The following is a 24,755-nucleotide window of genomic DNA, read 5'->3' as shown; positions in this document are numbered from 1 at the left end:
TTAAACAACAGACATTTATTTTGATGGTCTGGAGGCTGGAAGTCCAAGATCAAGGCGCTGGCAGATTCAATTCCTGGTGAGGGACTGCTTGCTGGCTTGTGGATGTCTGCCTTCTCCCTGTGTCCTCACTTGACAGATAGAGAAAACTCTGGTGACTTACCCTTCTTATAAAGGCACTAATTCCATCATGGGGGCCCATCCTTACAACCTCATCTAACCCTAATTAACCTTGAAAGGTCTCTGCTCCTTGTACCACTGCATTGGGAGTTAGGGCTTCAACAAAGAATTTGGGGATGATACAAGCTTTCAGTCCGTAACTAATAAAACGCTATGGAAGGGTGAATTGATATAATTCTTGGCAGGATGTATATAAGTCTTAACAAGTTTTTTTGACTTCAACCTAGTGATTTCTTTCACATCTTGGCATTTGTTTTAGGGCAATAGAACTTGTATGTGAAAATGGGTATGTAAGGATACTGGTCCTCTGCTGTTTGTGACAGCAAAGCCAACATGCCAAGGTCACTGGCTTCTGGGCTTTGTCTTGTAAGGGAAAATATCAACTGTCCCCAAAACTAGAGAGGCTAATGTAAAGATATCCATGTTATAGCCATCTGCTTTTAAAATTTATGTTTTATTGAAGTATAGTTGAATTACAATGCTATGTTCATTACTGCTGTACGGCAAAGTGATAAATTCTTTTCCATTATGGTTTATCATAAGATACTGGATATAGTTCCTTGCGGTATACAGTAGGACCTTGTTGTTTATCTATTCTGTTTATCACTTTGCATCTGCTAATTCCAAATTCCCAATCCAACCTCCCACCTTCCACCCCCTTGGCAACCACAAGTCTATTCTCTATATCCCTGATTCTGTTTGTTTCATACATATGTTCATTTATGTCATAGTTTACACACCACATGTAAATATTATCATATGGCATTTGTCTCTTTCTGACTTATTTCGCTCAGTATGATAATCTCTAGTTGCATCCATGTTGCTGTAAATGCCATTATTTTGTTCTTTTCTATGGCTGAGTAGTGTTCTATTATATATATGTACCACATCTTCCTTATCCATCATATGTTGATGGAAATTTAGGTTATATCCATTTCTCAGGATGTTCCAGCCATATTAATGTGTTTTCATACTTGGCTCATATTTTCAAAATTATTAAGCAAATAAAACATATACAGAGAGGTATAGCCCATCATGTGCCACTCTCTGGATCCCATCTTCTGTCTTCCTCCGTAAAGGTGGTCACTACCACGAATTTAGTGGTCTTCCACCACACATGTTGACTTTTCCTTCAATTAATATATTTATAGGCAATAATATACTGCTTTGGGGCTTCCCTTGTGGCTCAGATGGTAAAGAATCTGCCTGCAGGGCAAGAGACCTGGGTTTGATCCCTGGGTGGAAAAGATCCCCTGGAGAAGGGAATGATAACACACTCCAGCATTCATGCCTGGATAGAGGAGCCTGGTAGGCTACAGTCCATGGGATTGTGAAGAGTCAGATATGACCGACTGACTACACTTTCCTACCCTGTCTTATTTTCCATGGTCTTTATTTCGCTTTACAGAAATCCTATTGAGCTGCAGAAATGCTCTAACACTTGCTTTTACTTTCTGCTCAGCATTATTTTGGGGATTTATTCTTGTTGGTAGATGTAGCCTTGATTATTTTTGACTGTTGTTTAGTATAAATGTACTATCATTTATTTATTCATACTATTGATGTATATTTAGTTGTTTACATACTTGTGAACTACATTCATTGCTGCAGTGAACACTCGGTGCAAGTTGCTTTGTGCATGTAGGTGAAAGTTTCTCCAGGGGATGTGCCTAAGAGTGCGTGTGCTGGGCCACGGGAAGAGCATCGTTAATAGCTGTTTCCATATTTTCCTCCAAAGTGATATACCACTTGTCCGAGAGAGAGCAAATAGTTCCAATAGCCCCACATCCTGGCCAATCTGATGGGAAGATAGCTATGTGGTTTTATTTTGGATTTCCCTGGTGACCAGTGGGGTTGAGTGATTTTTCATGTTTACTGGCCAAAGGGTTTTTTTTCCTTTTCTGTGAATTGCTTTTCAATATCTCTTATCTGTTGCTACCGGTCAGTTTGTCCATACCTTACATTTTTAAAAAATTAAGATATTAATATAATTTAAAAAGTAGAAAGAAAGGGAATTCCCTGGCAATACAGTAGTTAGGACTCAGTGCTCTTACTGCCAGAGCCTGAGTTCAGTCCTTGATAAGCGAACTAAGAGCCCACCAAGCTTCCCAATGTGTGCCCTGCCCCAAAAGATATAATTGCCATGTAACACTGTATTGGTTCCAGGGGTACAATATATGATTTGACATTTGTATATATCATGAAATGATCACCTCAGTCTTGTTAACATGTTAACATCTATCACCACAACTTTTTATCTTGTGATGAGAACTTCTAAGATCCAGGCTCTTAACAACTTTCAAATATGCAATACAGTATTATTAACTATAGTCTTTCAGTGTCATATCCTTTTGCCTTTTCATACCATTCATGGGGTTCTCAAGGCAAGAATACTGAAGTGGTTTGCCATTCCCTTCTCCAGTGGACCACATTTTGTCAGAATTCTCCACTATGACCCATCCGTCTTGGGTGGCCCTACACGGCATGGCTCATAGATGCATTGAGTTAGACAAGTTAGACATGACTGAGTGACTGAACTGAACTGAACTGAACTGTAGTCACCATGTTGTACAATGCATCTCATGATTTTTGTATTTTATAGCTGGAAGTTTGTGCTTTTTGACTCCCTTCATTCCCTTCGCTTGTTGCCTATGCCCTACCCCCTGCCTCTGACAACCATCAATCTCTTCTCAGTTTCTATGAGCTGAGTTTCTTGTTCTGTGGTTTGCGTTTTAGATTTCACATGTAAATGAGATCATTTGGTATCTGTCTTTCTCTGATTTGTTAGCATAATGCCCACAAGTTTCATTCATGCTGTTGCAAATGGCAAGATTGCCTTCTTTTTATGGCTGAATAATATTCCATTGTATAAATACCACATTTTGCATGTCCATTCATACATCCATGGATACATGGATTGTTTCCGTATTGTGGCTATTGTCAATGATGCTGTAATGAACCTGAGTCTGTGGGTATTTCTCTGAAATAGTTATTTCATTTCTTTCAGATATATATAGGGAATTGGGATGGCTGGCTCATACGGTAGTTCTATTTTAATTTTTTTGAGGAATTTCCATACTGTTTCCCATGGTGGCTATTCCCAGTTTATAGTCCTACTAACAGTGCACAAGATCCCTTTTCTCCACTGCCTCATCAGCACTTACTATTTTCCATTTTTTTGATGATAGCTATTATTAATTTCTTATTGACAATCTAAAATTCCAAATTGTCTCAACTGTTCTTAATCTTTTGCTCTCCATAAGGATTTTGTATCAGCTTGTCTAATTTCATGAAAAACCACGTTAAGTTTTGATTGGAATTGTGTTTAATTTATATACTAACTTGAAGATAGTCAGTATCTTTACAATACTGTGATTTAAGTAAGTATGAACACAGTGTATCCCCCTGTTGGATTTTCTCCTATGTCTTGCAACAAAATTTATAATTTTCTACATAATAGTTTGTGCAGATTTTAGTGTATGTATTCTTAAGGGCCTTACAGTATTTGTTGTTTTACTAATAGGGTCACTTTAAAGATTACATTTTATAGTTATAGAAACATTATAGGTTTTAAAGATTTTTTTGTTGTTTTTCAGTCACTCAGTAATGTCTGACTCTTTGCAACCCCATGGACTGCAACATGCCAGGCTTCCCTGCCCTTCACCGTCTCCAGGACTTTGCTCATACTCATGTCTGTTGAGTTGGTGATGCCATCCAACCATCTCATCCTCAGTTGTCCCCCTTTCCTCCTGCCTTCAATCTTTCCCAGCATCAGGGTCTTTCCCAATGAGTCAGCTCTTTGCATCAGGTGGCCAAAGTATTGGAGCCTCAGCTTCAACATCAGTCCTTCCAATGAATATTTAGGACTGATTTCCTTGACAGTTGACTGGTTTGATCTCCTTGCAGTCCAAGGGACTCTCAAAAGTCTTCTCCAACACCACAGTTCAAAAGCATCAGTTCTTCAGCGCTCAACCTTCTTTATGGTCCTACTTTCACATCCATACCTTATTTTAGTAAACTTTTGAACTCTGATAAAATTCTCTTACGTAGAATTTTCTGGAATTTTTCTACGTACACAGCCATATCTTTAAATAATAACTATTTCAGTTTTTCTTTTTGAAGCCATGTGCCTTATATTTGCTTTTTCATTTTTTCTGTACCAACCTGGACACCTGATCCAATGTTGGCTAGCAGTGATGTTATTGAGTATTTTTGGCTTGTTCCGATTTTTAAAGGGAAAGTGGCTCATATTTTATCATAATTGTGAGGTTTGCTCTAATACTCAGGACAAGGATACTCCCTTTTTTTTGTGGGTTACAAAGATTTTTGTGTGCTTGTTTTCCTAAGAGGATTTTTTGATTTTTACCCAAAGCTTTTTCTGCTTTGCCTTATAATTCAATAATTTTTTCTTCATACATTTTGAGCAAATATTATGAAGTGCACATAATTATAGCTTCTTGGTACATCCATCTTTGTCTCATCTTTGTATCCTCTTTGTCTCTAATAATGACTTTTTTCTTTTTTTTTCGCTCAGTTGTGTCCGACTCTTTGCAACCCCATGGACTGTAGCCTACCACGCTCGTCTGTTCGTGAGATTTTCCAGGCAATAGTACTGTAGTGGGTTGCCATTTCCTTCACCAGACTTTTTTCTTAAGGTCTGTTTTGTCTGATAGTAGTATCATCAACTTTCTGTTGGTTACCATTTGAATTTTCCTTTTTATTTTCTTGCAGTCTTTGTGTTTCAGGCTTAGCTCTTGAACATTGCTAGATATGTGTCATTATCTGTTTCATTTAATGGTTGATGACCAATGTCTGGATTTTTGATGTCTTATTTTATGCTATCTGTTCTGCTGTTTCTATGTTTTCTCCTGAGTTGGTCTAGTTGTCTTTATTTCCAGTTCCCCTCTCCCATGTTGGTTTGGAAAATATATATTCAATTCTATTCTTTTAGCATCCTCTCTTAAAATTTGACTGTGCATTCTAGCCTCCACAAAGTCTACAGTTATCACCTCTTTCTTCTGAGCAATACAAGGACCTTTCTACACTTTCACTCCCATCACCCACTTCCCCACTTAGGTGCTATTACCGTCTGGTGTTTTGGTTCCCTCTAACTTTTGAACTCTCCAGTTTATCATTATTATTGTTATCGTTTTATGCAATCACTGCCTGCTCCTATTACTCCCATATTGACCAATTTTGTTTTATAAAATTTTACTTATTTATTTATCTTTGGTTGTGTTGGGTCTTTGTTGCCACATGCAGGCTTTCTCTAGTTGTGGCAAGTGGGGGCTATTCTCTAGCTGCAATGCTTGGACCTATCATTGTGATGGCTTCTCTTGTTACAGAGCACAGTCTCTAGGCATAGGGGCTTCAGTAGGTGTGGCTTAGTTGTGGCACAGGCTTAGCTGCTCTGCGGCATGTGGGATCTTCCTGGACCGAACCCACGTTCCCTGCATTGGCAGGTGCATTCTTACCCACTGGGCTACCAGGGAAGTCCTATATTTTTAAATTTCTTTATCCTTTCAATCTGGTATTTTCTTTGTGGGTTTAATTTTCTTCTTCCTGAGGTACCTTTTTTAGTAGTTCTTTCAGAAAGGCCTGTTAATAATAAACATGCTACCATTTTTCTGGAAAAAGAAGTCTTTACTTTCTACCAACTTCCAAATGATAATTTAACAGCCTACTTAACCTTCTCTCACATCCCCCCGAATTTAACCTTCATGTGCTTCTTCTAGACTCCAGGGTCTGCACCTTTATGCCCTGGAGCCGGAGTATTGGGGAGGTAATGTGCCCCTTGACAATTAAGGATCAGTGCGGGGTATTTTAGAAATATCTTCACTTTCTTGACCCAAGAAAGGGATAGTTCTGAGATATGTGTCTTACCCTTTGTCCTAGACTTTCCTCAAGGGATTAAGCTCAGTTGCCCACGTGGCAACTGGCTTAATAAACATCTTTTATTGACTTCTCTCCATTTCTCAAGTCCCCACTTGCCTGCCAGTGTTTTCTGCTTTCCCAGATACATTGCCTGCACTAAAATTCTCAGGGCCTGCTTTGGGGTGGGGTGGGGTGCGGTGGCATTCAAGCCAAGGCACTGCCCTTGGGAATTTACACTGAAGGATATTTTCTCAGCACTTAAGAATTTATTTATTTATTTGGCTGCGCCAGTCTTAGTTGGAGCACATGAGATCTAGTTCCCTGACCAGGGGTCGAACCTTCGCTCCCTGCAATAGAAGCAGGGAGTCTTAGCCACTGGACCACCAAAGAAGTCCCTCAGCACTTCTCTTTGGATCTTCTATCATTTTTTGTCTCCTTATCTCTTTGAACAATTTCTTCAACTTTATCTTTCAGCCAATTTTTCTTCCAAAATGTCTGGTGTTTGTATTTGGATTTTTAAAATTAATTGACTATTTGCATTTCTAAAAGTCCTTCATCAAGTCTTCCTTCTTTTTTCTCATGGTGTCTTATTTTTCTGTTTTCAGTTCCTGCTTTTTATGATGATTTGAAACACTCTTATTTTTTCCTGTCTCTCTGATCATTTAATCATCTGAAGTTCTTGAGGATCTAATCCTGCTTTTGATTGTGAGGGCTTCTTCTTGCCCATGACGGACTGTATTCCCAAGTGTTGTAAAATTTGTGATTTTGAACTCATCCTCTAGAGAGCTTTTTTCTGTGAGTATTGTATGTGACCTGAGAAAAAGGTTTATCTTTTTAGATACATTTATGTTTGTTTCTACCAAGACTCACATATGTGTCAGTTTCTCAGTTCTAGAGTTCCTGGACCATGTGATCATGTCAGTCTGAACTTGAAATCTGCAGGACTGTGGGCCCATGGCTACAAATTCTATTTTTTTTTTTTTCCTGTGTACCCTTTGGAAGGTGGTTCCCTTCCAGGGTTTAGCCATGTGCACGGGTCTTGTTCCAGCTTTCTGCCTGAGCCAGACCCAAAGCCTCATTTCCTGTTCTCATGAGGCTTGGCCTTGAGGTGCCCAGGCTCACGAACCTTTCGGACTTGAGCTGCTTCCTGTGGATTCGAGTCCCTCTTCCTCTTTGATCCTTGGAGGTAGTCATCATCTTCCTCCCAATTTGGCTGTGCATTTAAAGAACATCTGTTGTATCTAACACGACATTTCAAGATATTTTGTAGGGAGTGGATTTTCAGGTCATCTAGCTAAAAACAAGTTGGAAATGGAAGTCCTTGGGTGCCTTTTCTGCTGTATTGTGCTAATTCTGCGTTTATCTTCCTCTCCTGGGGTGGTAAAGGGGGTGGTAGGGTATGAGGTGTGCGTGTGGGAGGGGGAGGTTGCAGACAGAAGGTTTCCCAGACTCTTAGGGCAGGTGCCTTGGCCTGAGAAGCAGTGGGTGGGATTCCTCACTGAGATGCCTCTTAGGCTAGCTGTTGCAGAGCCTGGGGTCCCAGCATGAGAGGCCCCATGCTCCGCTGTTTTATTGGCTCCCTCTTCTAGCAAGAATTAATTTAGCAGGTGATTGAAAACTAGGCTCAGGGGAATTGAAGTTTGGGAAGAAGAACTGGTATGTGTCTGTATGTGGTATGTATGTGGTGTGTATGTGTATATATGTGGAGTGTGTGTGGTGCATGTGTGTTTATGTAATATGTGTGTAAGGAGTGTGTGGTATATATGTAGTATGTGTGTGGGGCGTGTGTGATGTGTATGTGATGTGTGTGCGTAGTGTGTATGTGTGTGGTATGTATGTGCTATATGTAAGTGTATGTGTGGTATGTGTATGGTGTATGGTGTGTGTGTGGTGTATGTATATGTATGTGTCTGTATGTGGTATATGTGTGTGTGGTATATATATAGTGTGTGTATGTGGTGCATAAGTGGTGTATATGTTGTGTATGTTTGTGGTGTGTATGTGTGTGGTTTGTATGTGGTGTGTATGTGTCGTGTGTATATATATATGTACTGTATGTGTGTATATACGTAGTGTGTATATGTGTGTGTATATACATTGTGTGTGTGTGGTGCGTATATTGTATATGTGGTTCATATGGTGTGTATGTGATGTGTGTGTGTAAGGTTAGGAAAGAGTCAGGGCACCAGGTGGGTTTGGAAGCATCTTTGGGAAGGACAGCCTCCAACCATCCACCCATCATCTCAGAAAGGCCAGGACCAGTGGCCAGGCCCCTTACCTGTATCTCACCCATTCTCTGTCCGGGACCCAGCCTGGCGGCCCTCGTGGGGGCCGGGACCGGATCTCTCATACCTTGCGGGGCAGGAAGCACCAGCTCCCTCCTTATTTTAAACACAGTTGCTCAGCTGGCTTAGGTGGAGGTGTTTCTCCAAACTCCCCTGGAGTCTGGCCCTGGACACCGGATCCAGAAGCTCTGTTGCTCTGGCTTGGATTCCTCCCCAGCCTGGGCCAACCTGCCTGGGACAGCCAGCCTCCCTGGTCCTCCGGTTTGTGGGGTGCTGCCTATGGAAGGATCAGGGCCTGTGTGGGAGGCCCTGGAGGGCCAGGAGTCTCACTGGGGCAGAGCCTAAGAGGCGTCCCACCAAACTGTTCAAAGCCTTATCGCCTTGGAGGTGTTTCTAGTACCATTTCCGTCCATTGTTTCCTCTGGGTCATTAGGAGGAGGCCTGTCTCCTGTTGTGGCTGCTCACAGCTACTGTGGTGGGAAAAGGGGGGGGGGTGTGACCGCAGACGTCACGATTTGGGCTTTATCTCCCCTCGCCACAGGGCGTCCGCGGCCTGGGGATCACTCACCAGTAAGGCAGTCCAAAGCCGCAGAAGTTCCTGGAGAGCATGGCCTAGGGCTGGCGGCAGGACTGTGGAGGCTGAGCTTCCTTGGAGACACCTGCACCCCCTTACGCAGGGGAAGGTACGGGCTTTGGGAGGAGGGTTGGCTCACTGTGGAAGGAGATGCAGGACTGACCCCCCAACCCCCGCCCAGGGGACCTGGGATTCTCCTTCCGGGGACTAGTGTGCAGGGGTGATTCACAGCCAAGGACCCTCCTAATGCCGTCTTCTCCACCTTCCTCTGGGGGTTCTGTGACTGCTTCTGCTCCTGTCTGGGCTTTACTGCTTGTAGTGCTTGACCAGACAGGAAGAGACAAGCCCTACCCTCACCTCTGGGTACCTTCCAGAAGCAGCCTGATGTACCTGTGTGTATGGCTGAGACCAAGGCTTGGCCATATGGGACATCAGAGTGTTCCTTCCCCAGAAGAGTTATATATGGATGGGGTTTACGTCTCCTTTGTTTGGTCAGATGGGACAGTGTGTGGGAAAGGACCCCCTTTCCCGCCACCCCCTGCCCAGGGAGTGTCAGATGACAGAAAAGTGTTAGTCTCTCAGTCGTGTCCAACTCTCTGTGACCCCATGGACTGTAGCCTGCCAGGCTTCTCTGTCCACGGGATTGTCCAGGCAAGAATACCAGAGTGGGTTGCCATTTCCTTCTCCAGGAGATCTTCCTGACTCAGGGATCCAATCCAGGTCTCCTACATTGCAGGCAGACTCTTTACGTCTGAGCCATTAGAGAAGGCCAAATGGGAGACCCTGCACTTAATTTAGCTGCTTTTCCAGAGGAGACAGCGGTGGTTGGAGCCCTGAGGGCCTCAGGGTGTGCTCTCAGTGGTCCCTTTCTTGGAGAGGGGGAGTCACACCTCTGGGAACCTTGCCTGCCACCCAGGGCTGCTGGACTACTGCCCACTTACCAGATCAACTCAGCAGATTTTTCCTAAACACCTCCTGGGTGCTGGGCATTGTGCTGGGTGCTGGGGTAGGGATGAGAGAGGGAGTTCGTGTACCTTGTGGATTGCCTACGTGTGTGCTAAGTCACTTCAGTCGTATCCTCTTCTCCAGTCTGCTGCCAAGTGTGGAAGGATGAGGAGGAGGAGGGAATGAGCTGCTCCCTGCTCTGAGCTGCTGAAGGATCAGGGAATGATGGGGGTCAGGCTGGCTGGGGGCAGGGGGAGGGCAAGGCAGACCTTTCCTCTTGGTGTGCCACAGGGACCCCTGTTTGGTGAAGGATGTCTGGGGTCCTGACCCAGTGTTTAATACTCTTGGGCCTGCTTTTTTGGGGGGGACCAGCAGTCCATGTTTAGGTCCTTCCCAATGGCTCAGCAGTAAAGAACCCACCTGTAGTGCAGGAGATGTGGGTTCGATCTTTGGGTGGGGAAGATCCTCTGGAGCAGGAAATGGCTATCCACTCCAGTATTCTTGCCTGGAGAATTCCATGGACAGAGGAAGCTGGCAAGCTACAGTCCATGGGGTCCCAAAGAGTTGGACACGACAGTAGCAACTGAGCACAGTCTATGTTTAAGGGGGAAATGAGGGTCATTCTTTTCTCTTGCTTAAAAAATTCTCCCCACTTCACGCGTGGCCAGTAGCACAGACCAGTAGCCACTCACCTCTCCCACTTCTCCGCAGATGTTTCCCACCAGGCTTGCAAGGCTGCTGCTTGCTGTGGCCCTCACTTTGCCAGGTAGGTCCCATGGTGCTGCCTCGGGCCACTGGGAACCACGCCCTGCCAGGGATCAGCAGGTGTGTCTGGAGCACACCTGTGTGTCCAGCCCTATGTTCGGCTCCTGTTGGGGTCGTGGAGTCACTGGTACCTGGTTAATTTCTCTTATGAAGGTTCTGCAGAGCCCACCGCCCCTGATGTGTGTTTCTCAAGGAGTTGGTGCCTGCACGTGTCTTCTCTGATTGGGGAATTAAGAAGCACCAGGGCCACACAGAGCAGTCCTTTAGGATGGGGATGGAGGATGGGGAAAAAGAACTCAAGACTTGGGTAGATTATTAGGTTTTGAGTGGATGGTGGGGCTCATTTATTTGTGCAGCTGTCCATCCCTTAGTAGCGATGAAGAGACCGAGGGTCAGAGAGGAAAAACAACTGCTCTAACCTCACACAGAACCAAGACCAGAGGTCAGTTCTCCTGGGTCTCAGGCCAGCTCTCCACCACTGTAGACACTGCCTTTCTTCCCTCACTGAGATGCTGAGTCTATGAATGGCAAACGGGACCCTTTCCTGATCCTGGTCTCACCCTCGTCTCCACTTAGAAAACTGGGTCAGCAGCATCCGACCCGCTGCCCACAGGGGCAGATGTACTTTTGTCATTCTGCATCTTCCTGCTAACTGTAACCCTAACCCCAGTAGGAGGGTCCTGGGCCAGAAGATGCTGTGATTTCCTACCTGCCGACACATACACATACGCACATACGCTGTGAGGTGAAGTTAGCTAGTGTCAGCATATGATCTTGCAGGGGTTAACATTTCATAGGTTCTATGGGTCAGGCACACCAATCTATTGATCTATTTAGAATTTAAAATATTCAAGATATACCAGTAGATTAAAGGACACTCATTACAATCTATTTACACACCAGAAAACTGGAAAATGTTAGAACCTATACCAAATTCATTTCAATGCAAGGTAAATACAGCCCACCAAAAATCATGTTTTGGAAGTATGACATGGTAAATTCTTCATAATATATTGAGAAATAAACAGGTCATTTATTATTATTATTATTTTAGATAAACAGGTTATAAGTAGTTTGCTCAGTCAGTGTGCTGACAAATTTGCAAAAAAACCTGTAATTGTTTATACACAGTAATATAGAAATAAAAGGCAAACACTTTGCCTAAAATGTCAACTCTAGTTACTGCTGTATGTTGGTTGGAGATGATTTTAACTTCCTTTTTTATTCTTCTTCAATATTTTCCAAATTTTCTCTAAGGAGCATGCAGTATACATTTCAAATCATCTATCATTAAAATGAATCAATTTTCTGAAAAGCAGTTCTTCCATTATTGGGGAGTCCTGGGTAATTCTTGGGGGCTGAAAGCAACAGTTTTAGTGTCGTTTAAGATGCAAAGTCCTTCCCCGTAGCCTGATTTCTGATGGCTGCAGCCTCATTTCTCCCGGGCTGCAGTGGTTTGAGCTGTTGGTAACTGCTGTACTCACATGTGGCCTTTCCCTCCAGGGACCCTCTGTGGAGAAGGGGCTCTGGGCAAGTCATCGATGGCCCGGTGCAGCCTCTTCGGAACTGACTTCATCAACACCTTTGATGAGAGCATGTACAGCTTCGCAGGAGACTGCAGTTACCTCCTGGCAGGGGACTGCAAGACACACGCCTTCTCAATCGTAGGTGAGTCCTTGCCCTAATGGGGGGAATTCAGAGCAAGGGGGTGGGCAGGAGTGGGGGCAGCCTAGCTCAGCCTTGGCAGGTGGGGGCTGTCAGGTTGGGGGTTGAGGCTTCCCATTCTTATGATAGTGCTGAGCCAAGATTCATGGTGGGGAATGACCTCTCCACATAGGGATTCCCTTGACTTCTCCCTGGGTCTCTTCCTGTGGGAGCCTTGTGGATGGAGACAGTCTTCGTGCTTCTCCAGTGTTTGGGTCCATTGCTCTGGGTCCAGGCAATGCTCTGGAAGCCCTGAAGCATCAAGAGAAATGATGACCCAGAAAGTGGTCTGTAAGAGCCCAAGCCTGTAGAAAAGGGAAGGAAGGTTGCCGGTTCCTGCTGGAGGTCAGAGTATCAGCTGATGTGGAACATCTGTGTTCCTGGCAAAGGGTGGTACTATGCCTGTGTTATCTCTGCTCTCCTGAGGCAGCTCTGAGAGTGGGGGGCAGGCAGTCACCCCAGTTTCACATGTGAAGAGTTGAAGCCCAAGGAGGTCGATGATCCTCCCAAGGGCTGACAGGTAAGAAAGGATGAGCTGGATTTTGATCCTGGGCGTGTCAGGAAGGACCTTGCTCCTGTATTGAGGAGAGAGGGCATTGTCCAGGGCTGGGAGTGGGGCTGGAGGCAGCGATGGGACATTGCAATTTGGTGAGCTTCACACTCTAACAGTTCACAAGATGTGTGTGGTAGTGAGAGCGATCATGTGAAACCCAGCAAAGGTGAAGTCCTTAGCCATGGCGAGGCAGCACAGGTAGAAGGGGAAATGGCAATAGACAGACCCACACTGTCACAGCAAAATTTTTGTGGCAATTGTTATAAGGACAGTGAGAGAGACTTTACACAGAGGGGCGGATCACTGCAATGGGGGTTTTGCAACAGAGGAAAGAATATAACAAGGGCGAGTGGGGATTTATAGCCAAGGAGCCAGGTATGGGTGGCTGGATAGAAATTTTTAAAAATATTTATTTAGATTACTTATTTATTCAGCTGTGTTGGGTCTTAGTTGTGGCCTGCGGGGTCTTCATTGTGGTGTGCAGATTTCTCTCTAGTTATGGCACTTAAGCTTAGTTGCTCCATGGCATGTGAGACCTTAGTTCCCTGATCAAGAATGGAACCCACTTCCCCTCCATTTGAAGGTGGATTCTTAACCACTGGACCAACAGGGAAGTCCCAGGATGGTGAATTACTAGGAGGAAACATCAAGGGTCATGGGGAGTCTGGCTAAACTAACTTGACAGGATTCTTGCTGAAGGCAGGCCAGGGTAATGCGATGTGCAGAGTGGGTTATGAGGAATATAATTGGATATTGAGGGCAGGGGATTCTTGCTAAATGAACCTACAGGATTCTTGCTAAAACTGGACCAAGCAGGCCAAGGATAGAGTCTAGGTGGGGACCTAACCAAGCAGAGGGCTCAGAAAAGCCTGATGCAGGTGTGGTCAAGGAGACTTGATCAAGGAGAGCATCTTGGCCAACACACAGACCTCACATGAGATGCAGACTCAGGGCTCTTGTGGTGTTAACTCCATCAGTTGGGACGACGGCCGCAGTATGTCTGTGTGCCAGCATTGGGCGAGGCTTGGCTTGGCTACTCAGTGAACTGACAGCTGGTCCTAGCTCTGGGCTCTCCTGCTTCATTTTTTAAAAAAAATTAGTTAATTAATTAATTATTGGCTATACTATGCAGGAGGCATGTGAGCTTCCCCGGCAGCTCAGATGGTAAAGAATCTGCCTGCCATGCAGGAGACTAGGTTTGATCCCTGGGTTGGGAAGATTCCCCTGGAGAAGGGTGACTGCATGAAATTAAAAGATGCTTCTTGGAAGGAAAGCTATGGCAAACCTAGACAGTATATTACAAAGCAGAGACATCACTTTGCTGACCAGTGTCCATGTAGTGAAAGCTATGGCTTTTCCAGTAGTCATGTATGGATGTGAGAGTTGGACCTAAAGAAGGCTGAGCACCAAAGAATGGATGCTTTTGAACTCTGGTGCTGAAGAAGACTCTTGAGAGCCCTTTGGACTGCAAGGAGATCAAACAAATCAATCCTAAAGAAAATCGACCCTGAATATTTATTGGGAGGACTGATGCTGAAGCTGAACTCCAATACTTTGACCACCTGATGCCAAGAGCCAACTCATTCGAAAAGACCCTGATGTTGAGAAAGATTGAGGGAAGGAGAAGAAAAGGCTAATAGAGGACGAGATGGTTGGGTGGCATCACTGACTCAATGGACATGAGTTTGAGCAAGCCCTGGGGGACAGTGAAGGGCAGGGAAGCCTGGCGTGCTGTAGTCCATGGGCTCACAAAGAATCGGACAAGACTTAGTGACTAAAAAACAACAACACGGATTCTAGTTCCCCAGCCAGGGATCAAACCCTCAGGCCCTGCAGTGGAAGCGCAGAGTCCCAGCCACTGGTCCATCAGGGATGTCCCCTGGGTTCTCCTGCTTCTCTGGCGGCCCCCTTCTGGCCCTGCCTCTGCTGGAAAACCTTTCCCAGTGTGGCTTCAGTGGTCTGAACTTCACTGGAATGCCATTTTCCCTACTGCTCCATGAGTCTCTCAAGGGCAAGGACCACGACACACTCATCTTTGTTTCCTTAGCTCCCTACGGTCTCTGTCAACACCAAAGGGGGGTTTGCACAAAGCGTGGTTCTCTGTTGTATACAAGAGCAGGTTTCATGAACAGCAAGGCGTGCAAGGCCTTGGGGAGGGGTTTGCTTGGGCAGATAGGATAAGGAAGGTGTCCCGTGTAGTGGGGACAGCAGGAATAAAGGCGAGAGTCTGAAAGGGGTAAATTTGGTGCCTTGCACCCCAGTTGGGGGGGGATCAGTGTGGTGGGATCTGTGGGCCCCATCAGGCTCACCTGGAGGCTGGTTAAAACACGTTATTGGGGTCCCCCAGCCTTGGCCCAGGGTGTCTATGCCACTGGATTCAGAGTGTGGCATGAGGTATTCACCTCTAGTAAGTTCCTGGCTGCTCCTGGGGGGTTTGGGGCCCAACTTTGAGAAGCACAGGCCTGGGGAGGAGGGGGTGAAAGATGAGGTGGTGGGGAGAGCTGATGGGGCTGAAACTTGCTGTCTGATGGCGGAGTTTGTTTCTCGATTCAGCAGGCAATGAGGGGCTAGTGCAGAGCCTCCACAGGGAGGGTTAGGAGGAAATCGGTTCTTAGCCAAGGTGATCCTGGAAGGGAGAGAGGCAGGAAGCAGGGTGGCCTTGGCCATGGTCACCAGGCAGTTGGTGAGAAGGACTGGAGGCGTCCCTAGGGCATGATGAATTGAGGAAGTCATCCTGGACTCTGAACTCTGGGCACCTACCTTGGTTCAGAGGCAGCAGCAGAGAGAAAAGCACCCAGTCACCTTCCCCAGGAAGCTGAGGGCCCAGGCCCTTCCTCCTCAAGTGGTCCCAGTGTTTATCTCAGAGGATTTCTCTACCTTGAAAGTCACAGGGCACTTATTTTGTTTTAAAGTGTCCACATGTGAGATTGTACAGCTTTTGTCTTTCTCCATCTGCCATATTTCACTTGTACCGTGCCCTTGAATTCCACCCACATTATCATAAACGCACTGTGAGCACTGGGGGCCCGTCTCTCAAGGTCAAGGTGACGCTGACCTCCCCTCTGTACATCTATGCGGGGTGGTGTCAGAAGTCTGGCCTCTCTGGCCGTCCTTCTTTGGGTTTCAGGGGCCAGGAGGAATGGACAGGCTGAATTAGGCCTCTCTATGTTCAAAGCATCACCGTGGAATACCCTCTCTGTGTTGTTCTTCTTTTATCAACTTGCTCTTGTCAAGCGTCAATTTTCTGGTCCGTAATTGGCCTAAGTTAGGCTACGAATCAATCACATTTCAATGTAGATTGGTTTAATTCTCACCCCAAATTGTGCTGCTATTATATAACATTGGAGAAAATGGGCAGCTACGTTGTCTGTTTTGGATGGGGAGGGTGGGTGTTGGCAGGACGCGGGCAACCTGAGGAGCTGGGCCGGGTAGGGTGGGCTGGCATGGCTGCTCCGGGGAAGGGGGGTCGCCGGGTCAGGGGAGGGAACCTGGCAGCCGTGGATGCTGCCCTTCAGTCCTGCAGGCACAGCGGTGCCCTCCCCCACGCCTGGGCTCCATTGTTCTCCAATGACATCCTGTTTCCTCACTTCCAAATCACGAATTCCCGTTCCTCTCCTGCGGACCTTGTCCACATCCTGGGTAAAGTGTTTGTGTCTGAGCATGCAAGGCCACCTGGTGCAAAGGGGAGGCTCTTTGACCTGGTGCTGGCTCCTGGCCAGCAGGCTCCATTCAGGGACTCAGGTCAAGGCTCCTAGCCAGCCAGCACGGGGACCTGGGAGAGACCTCGGGAGTCCTGGTGGCCCCCACACTGGGACCTGGCTCCCATAGCAGCCCCAAGAGTCACGGAGAACCTGCAAGGTTCTGAGTGAGCTCCCAGCCTGAGACTCTGTCTCTAATCAGGGCGTCGTGGCCAGGTCACTGCTCACTGATCCCTGTTGTGCGGCTTTTGGCTCATGTCCACCTGCATCAGAGTCACAGCATGGAGGACGGAGTGTTTGTTAGAGATGCAGATCAGTAAGCCCCACACTAGGAAGGCAGAGACAGAATTCGGGTTGAACTCAGCTTCCTGGGGTGCTCCTCGCTCACCCAGGGGAGGTCTTGCTCCCTTGCTTAGAGCCTCAGTGTCTGAGTTCAAGAGGCCGGAAAGGCTATGGGGTATAGTGGGAGCTTCCCTGGCTCGCCCCTGAGATGGACACCTTGCCCATCCTCTGGCAGACACAGGAAGTGCAGACCTGCGGGTCTGCAGGGCATGGGAGTGTCCCCTGGCGCTGGGCTCGCTGGCGGTTTCTAATGGCTCATCGTTCTAATGGCTGCCCATCATCAGGGTCCTTCCCGAGTTCTGCCGGGAGAGTAGGAGGCAAATAAGGATCAGGGCTGATGGAGGGTTCTCCTCTGCATTAGCGGTTCACAACCCTGAGCGCTCAGATGCTCCCTTAAGAAATTTGAGTGTCAAAGGGAGGTTTGGACTTGGGGTCAGAAAGCCTGGTGCGGTTAGTGATGTCAACTAGTAGTTCTCAACCTGGGTGATTTTCCCCCCAGAGGACATGGAGTCTGGAGGCATTTGGGGTTGTCACAGCTGGGGGTGGATGCTAGTGGCATCTGACGGGCAGAAGCCAGGGATGCTGCTAATACCTACATGCACAGAGTGGCCCCCACAGCAAAGAAGTATCTGGCCCCCAGTGTCAACAGAGCCGAGGTGGAGAAAACCTGTTGTACACTTGGGCCTCAGTCTCTCCATCTGTAGAATGGAGTCAGTCTAGGTCAATGTTCTGCAAACTGAGTCAATAAACTATGGGTCATAAAATGAATGTTATTGTTGTTGCCAGCATCAAAAAAATTTAAACAGAAAAGAATAGAAGACATCAGAAATTACCAGAGCTCATGGCTCTGGTAAGGATAGGGATGTCATGGGAAATGTGTGTGTGTGCACACTGGATTATGAAGTCATTGGTGTTTTTACTCCACTTTCTGGGCAAAAACTTTTTAAAAATTTATTTTATGCATATATACACACACACACACATTCTTTTTCATATTCTTTTCCATTACGTTTTTCATAGGATATTGAATATAGTTCCCCGTGCTGTACAGTAGGACCTTGTTGTTTATTCATCCTATATATACTAATTTGCATCTGGGAATCCCAAACTTCCAATCTGACCTTCTCCTACCCCCTTCCCCTTGCCAACCACCAGTCTGTTCTCTAGGTCCTTGATTATGTTTCATAGGTATGTTCATTTGTGTCATATTTTAGATTCCCCATATAAGTGAGATCATATGGTATTTGTCTTTCTCTTCCAGACTTATTCCACTTAGTATGATAATCTCTAGGTCCATCCATGTTGAGGCAAATGGCATTGCATTCGTTTTTATGGCTGAGCAGCAGCAGCAGCAGTGTTCCATTGTGTGTGTGTATCACGTCTTCTTTACCCATTTCTCTGTTGGTGGACATTTAGGTTATTTCCATGTCTTGGTTATTGTGAATAGTGCTGTTGTGAGCATAGGGGTGCATGTATCTTTTTGAATTACAGTTTTATCTGGATATATGCCTATGGGTGGCATCACTGGATCATATGGAAACTCTATTTTGAGTTTTTTGAGTAATTGTCATACTATTTTCCATAGCGGTTGCACCAATTTACAATCCCGCCAACAGTGTAGGAGGGTTCCCTTTCTAAGAGATCATTTTAAATAACATGTCCCAGAGTTCACGTCACCAATAACTCACATGGTGGCTTTGATTCACTGCTTTGCAATGTATTTGACTCATGCTTAATTTTATCTCTATACTTTGATTGTAAACTCCCAGAAGGAAGGAGTTAGGATTTTACATTTTCTTTTAAAGAAATAGACTATTAGAGGGCTTTGTATACAGAAGGCACTCAATAAATATTTCCAGATGTGTGGAAAGATGAGTGAGCATATGAGATTTGGGGGAGATTTCTGTTGCCCATTTGTTAACTCTTTGGGGGGAGTTTCCCACTGAGATAAGATTACAGAGATGATGGTTATAAATAAATGTATTCACTTTTTGGGGTAATAATTGCTACCCAGTTTAAATAATTCTTTTCTTTTTCAGGGGACTTCCAAGATGGTAGAAGAGTGGGTCTCTCTGTGTACCTCGGGGAATTTTTCGACATCCATGTGTTTGTCAACGGTACTGTGCTGCAGGGGGGCCAGCAGTAAGTCGGAGCCCAGAAAGTTCAAATTATAAGAGGCCCTGAGAATCCCCCTTGTACTCCCCTCGTTTTTTCAGACAAAGGAGTGGGGCCCAGAGAGAGAAAGTACATGTGCCCAGAGGAGGTGAGAAGGGTGGGTGAGAGTGGGGAATCCTGACTCTGAGACCAGGCTCTCAGCCTCTGCATGGCAGTCTGAACCCTGCAGAGCAGGGTCAGGTTGAAGGGTGGAGGGACTCCCAGAAAATGGCCCCTTCCTGAGCTCCTCCTGTCTCCCCAGCGTCTCCATGCCCTATGCCACCAGAGGGCTGTACCTGGAAACCGAGGCTGGGTACCACAAGCTGTCCAGCGAGGCTTATGGCTTTGTGGCCAGGATCGACGGCAGCGGGAACTTCCAAATCCTGCTGTCGGAAAGACACTTCAACAAGACCTGTGGGCTGTGCGGTGACTTTAACATCTTCGCCGAAGATGACTTCAGGACTCAAGAAGGTTAGATTTTCTGGAACAGCATTCCCTGAGGGCGTGGTTGTGTTACCCTGCTCACCAACCTACACTAGAACTCCTCCCCTGGTGTTCTACCTTCCCTGAGTCTTCACTTCAATTTATCTCATGAACTTTATCTCAGCATTCCACCTCAAGGCCTAGATCTGTCCTCAAATCAGATTTTGGCGATCCTCAGACCTGACTTGGTTCACTTTGAGTTCCCCACATGGTAGATGTTTGATAAATGCTGGATGACCTGAACAGGTCCTCCTGTGTCACTGTGATGGAACTTCACACATGAAATCTATAAAAGGTGGTTCTCTCCACTGTCCAAAAGGCCAGTTTATATGTATGTGTGTGTGTGCACATGTCTATGTTCATGAGAAATAGGAAGTCTGATGATATGGACTATGTGAAAACCACTGCTAATCCTCATTTTTCTTCTGAAAATTTCAAAAAAATTTATGTGGACTTCCCTGGTGGCTCAGAAAAGAATCCTGGTTGTAAAGAACCTGCCGGCCAATGCAAGAGACATGGGCTTGATCCCAGGATTGGGAAGATCCCCTGGAGAAGGAAATGGCAACCCACTCCAGTATTCTTGCCTGGAAAATTCCCAAGAGGAGCCTGGCAGGCTACAGTCCATGGGGTCACAAAGAGTCGGACATGACTGAGTGACTAAATAACATCAAAACCCCTGCCGCAGAGGCCTATGTTCAAATCTAAACAAAGTTGATTCAGGTGCCTACAGACCCAGAGTTTTCACTCAGCAGTCCCAGGTTTCATGACCACGGCTCCAAACTCCCGAACCTTTCTCCACAGGGACCCTGACCTCGGACCCCTATGACTTTGCTAACTCCTGGGCCCTGAGCAGTGAGGAGCAGCGGTGTCCACGGGTGTCCCCTCCCAGCAGCTCCTGCAACGTCTCCTCCGAGCTGCAGAAGGTGGGTCACCCAGGCTGGGTGTGATCTGGGTGGTGCGGGGCTTCAGGAGTCAAGAGGCAGAATGCGGTCCCATCCTAGGTCCTCCATCCTGGGGAGGACGGGGTCCACCTTGGAGGGTCCCTCTGGCTGCTCTGTGTCCTGTGCACCCCTTTCCTCTGGAAAACCAACTGTGGTTCGAGCTGGGCTGACTCTAATCTTGTTAGTAATACTGTTCTGGGCCTGGACCTCTAGAGATGGGCCTGGTCCAATGAGTTGGTACAGCGAGTTACTATACTTTCCCGCTTTACATTCCAACGCCCCCTCAGCTCCAAATATCCCTATTGTCACCTGCTATCTGTCTGAAATTCTGCTGTGGAAAACCATTTTTAAAAAATATTTATTTTTGGGTGCTCTGGGTCTTCGTTGCTTTGCATGGGCTTTTTCTGGTTGCGGTACATGGCCTATTCATCGTGGTGGCTCCTCTTGTGGCGGAGCACGGGCTCTAGGGTGTGCAGGCTTCCGTAGCTGTGGCTTGCAGGCTTAGTTGCTCCGACCAGGAGTCAAACCCGCGTCCCCTGCATTGGCAGGTGGATTCTTATCCACTGTGCCACCAAGGAAGTCTGGAAAACCATATCTTTTTAAGGGCCCCATAAGTGGTTGTTATAAAGCACAAGTAGGGGGCAAGGCCCCGAAGTCTCACTAACAATCAGCAGGGAGGGGGTTACTTTACATTTGGGTGGGGGAGGGGAGAAGCTGGGGGGAGGAGAGAGGTTGCGGGGAGGGGAGGGGCAGGGCCTGCTGCCAGCCTCCAGCTTGGATGTTGTAAGAGTTTCCTGACAGACTGTCTCAAACCCAGTGGCTTACAGCTATGGATATGTATTCTTACAGTTCTGGAGGCCAGAAGGCTGAATTTGGTTTCAAGGTGTCCGCAGAGCTGGGTCCCTCTGGAGGTCTAAGGGAGAGTGCCCCCTTGCCTCTTCTAGCTCTTTGGGCACGGGGCTTCTTGGCTCCTTGCCCATCTTGCACATTGCTCTTTGGCCCCATCCCTTCACTCGCTCCCTCTGTGGTCTCGTGGCCTCCTTGTCCACTGCCTCCGTCTGAGTCTCAGCTCCGGCGGTGACTCCGCCCATCCCTCCCCCAGTTCTTAGCAGCTCCTTCCCCTTCAGGGTTACCCTTTAGGATCCCACTTGGGGAGAAGGGGTCCGGGTGGGAGGGGTCTGCAGGACACACCTTGCCTCTGCCATCTGTAGGTGGGGACAAGACGGTCTCTGGGCTTCTGTGTGGGGGGTGTTGGGAGGATGATGCTTTGGGTGGGGAAAGACCTCCCTCAATGGAGGACCTCCTCTTCTCAGGGGTCAGGCTGCCAGGGCTGAGGCAGGAGGAAGCAGCATGGCTCCGGGGTGCGGCCAGGCCCTCGTCAACACGCAGGGCCCAGAACAGGCTGTGCTCAGAGACTCCGCCGCTGTCTGGGGAAGGAGATCCTTTAAGTCAGGTTCCCAGAAAGTGGAGGTTTGTGAGCAGGGAGTGGCTCTCAGGGTGTGAGAGAGGCAGGGCTGGGCAGGGGGAGAAGCTGAACGCTGTGTAGTTAAAATCAAGGCTTCAACTGGCCCTTCAAGGAGTTCTAAGAGCTGGGTGGCCCCATGGGGCAAGGGGGCCCACCCAGACCAGTCGGTCACTGCATGGAGGCTGCCTCTGGGCGAGGAGGCAGGACGGAGGGCGGTGCCTGCAGAGTGACTCCCCTATGAGCCCCCAGCAGCCAACACTCCCAGCTTCTGGTGAGTGAGTCCTGCTCCGAAGGGCGTCTGCACTGCACCCAACGTCCCCTGTGGAGCTTGGCTACCTGACAGAATCACCTCCCTGCCTCTCATCCAGGGAGCACGATGTTCCAGTCTACCATCAGGCAGGGAGAGGGTGACCTCTGCTTATCCCCAGAACCACTGCCATGATGCGGCTTGACAGGCCAAGTAAGCCCCTCCTCTGGGACTGTGTGGTTGTGCACAGTGATGAGGAAACCAGAGCAGGGTGGAGGGCGGTGCGATTAAGGAGCTGCCCTGAGTCACCAGCGAGCATTGCAGAGTCACAGTCCACACCCTGCCCTGCCCCCTCCTCTGCTGTTCTGGCTATGCCACCTCAGGCCAGCCAAGTGATGATTCCAGACATGTTTTCCTTCAGGAGTCTGGCTCCATGAATCTTGCTTCCTTCAGCTCTAAAGCTCTTTGATTTTGTGTTTCTCTGGAGTGCGCTAAAGAGAGAGTTGATAATAGCGCTTCCCTGGTGGCTCAGATGCCTCCAATGCAGGAGACCTGGGTTTGATCCCTGGGACAGGAAGATCTCCTGGAGGAGGGCATGGCAACCCACTCCAGTGTTCTTGTCTGGGAAATCCCTATGGACAGAGGAGCCTGGAGGGCTACAGTCCATGAGGTCACAAAGAATTGGACACAACTGAAGTGACTAACACTTTCACTCAGTAAATATTCAATGGATGGATGGATGCAAATTAGGTGGGGTCATTTATCCAGGGAATGGGCCACCCCACAGTCATAACCGAGGATCCTTCATTTGTAGAACAAATCTGCACGTAAGTGGAGAAACTCTAGCCTACTCCTACTCCAGAAACTAAATGAAACACACCACACTGCACACACACACACACACCCTTACCTTAGCATGAGAAAGCTTCATTATTAGTTACTCAGTCTTTCCACTTTCAAGGGACAGTTTATCTTCTGAACCAAGGAGTATGTCAGGCACAGGAAAATGCTCTGGGTCATGCTCAATTCAGCTGCCTGGACTGTAAACCCAATCGCTAAGGTATCAACAAGTCCACTCCTAACGCCCCTTTTCCTTGGGTTTCCAGTTTCAGTGGTGCTAGGTTTTCCCAGCTAGTCCCTAAACACCTCTGTCACCTAGAACACAACACAGTACTGGCAGCTGACAGAGACAGAGTTCCAAACCCTGAGAGGAGAGGGTATTGTCTTGGGAAAGGGGGTAGTTCCCTCTTCTTTTCAGGAAAACTTTGAAATAGCAGACACTGGCCCTTGTAGCCCTTCCAGCTTTCTTATCCCTGGACCATTTACCAGTTTGGTAACTCTGGGCAGGACATTTGCCTTCTCCAAGCCTCAGTTTCCACATATGTAAAAGACACAGAACAAGTGCCTGCTCCACTTATCCTAACAGGGCCACCGTAAGGTTAAAAGGATCCATGTGGAGAGCTTAGCCCAGTGGGGCTCAATTGGCTGCGCTGTTATTGTTGTTATTGTTATTTTTGAGTCTGCATTTGCCCCTGGGGTGGCCGCACTTGGAGAGCAGGAGTGGGGGAAGCAGGCCAAACACACACAGCACTTTAAGTGTTAAGCTCAAAATTCCTTCTTTCTCTCCTCCTCTCCCCCTAGCTATAATGCCATTCTTTCTGGGGGAGCACAGCGTGGGGTTAGAAGGAGAGTGAGGTGCAGAGGCACATGGACACGGAGGGTGGGGAACAGGCAGAAGCCAGCTTTTCTTCTGGGGCTGCTTGTGACCCAGGGGAATTTGGGGCTGAGGAGACTCCAGGAGCCCTGAGCAGCGAGGAGCAAAGGAGAAGGGATTTTATCATCTCTTCCTTTGGTTTCCAAACTGACACTTCCATCGATGGTTGTGGTTAGCTGTCTTCGGCACCCTTTCCAGTGTTCTCTAGGTAGAGGTAGGATTGAGGTGTGTTAAGGGGGGGTGGGGGTGGGGGGAAGGGAGGTGGGGGATGGGGAAGAGGGGGTTAGTTGGCAAGTTAGGTGGGCAGCTCATGGGCACCTCTGACACCCAGGGCATGGGCTTTGTTTCACTTTAGTTTGCAAAACACAGGCATCACAGAGTAAGCTCAATATAAATGCTCCCACCCCTGGACTACAAAGGACTAGTTTACACCTAAGAAGTGGGAGGTGAAGACAGGATTTCCAAACGCAGAACCTGATACAGAGGCCCGAGTGGAGGAGGGAGCCTGGCACTCTTTCTCCTGGAGACAGAGGGGAATGGGAGGTGGGGGCAGAGAATCCACAGAGGCCCCGTTCTCTCCCCTGGGCCTTTGGGGGCTCCAGCTGTACACTCGCTACTCACTTTGTCTCCTGGGTGCGTTAAGGTTCTTACTAACCAGTGTCCTGGGAGCAGTTTAAGAAACTGGTTACTAAGTTCTCAGAGCTGGGCCAAGGCCCCCAAACACTCACACCTCCCAAGGCACAAGTTCCTCCTCAACTCCAGTTTCAGGCTGTTTACCTGAGAAGAGGGGGCGGGGCTTCATCATCCAATCAGGCTGTGTTTGTCCACGAGCGG

The 24,755-nt window shown here is 47.5% G+C and overlaps 1 protein-coding gene across 1 annotated transcript in view; it reads left to right on the top strand.

The window, feature by feature from the left end:
- Nucleotides 1-8,862: 8,862 nt before the first annotated feature.
- Nucleotides 8,863-24,755, top strand: part of VWF (von Willebrand factor) — a 128,449-nt gene continuing 112,556 nt past the window's right edge. Inside the window, exons 1-6 of the mRNA XM_061124740.1 lie at nucleotides 8,863-9,019; nucleotides 10,567-10,621; nucleotides 12,124-12,288; nucleotides 18,957-19,059; nucleotides 19,334-19,542; nucleotides 20,356-20,477. Of these exons, the coding sequence (XP_060980723.1) occupies nucleotides 10,567-10,621; nucleotides 12,124-12,288; nucleotides 18,957-19,059; nucleotides 19,334-19,542; nucleotides 20,356-20,477 (654 nt within the window). The 5' untranslated portion in view covers nucleotides 8,863-9,019. The remainder of the gene's footprint in view (nucleotides 9,020-10,566; nucleotides 10,622-12,123; nucleotides 12,289-18,956; nucleotides 19,060-19,333; nucleotides 19,543-20,355; nucleotides 20,478-24,755) is intronic.

Source organism: Dama dama, chromosome 22 (assembly GCF_033118175.1).
Source record: "Dama dama isolate Ldn47 chromosome 22, ASM3311817v1, whole genome shotgun sequence".
NCBI classification, from domain to species: Eukaryota; Metazoa; Chordata; class Mammalia; order Artiodactyla; family Cervidae; genus Dama; species Dama dama.
This window is presented reverse-complemented; position numbering and strand designations above follow the sequence as displayed.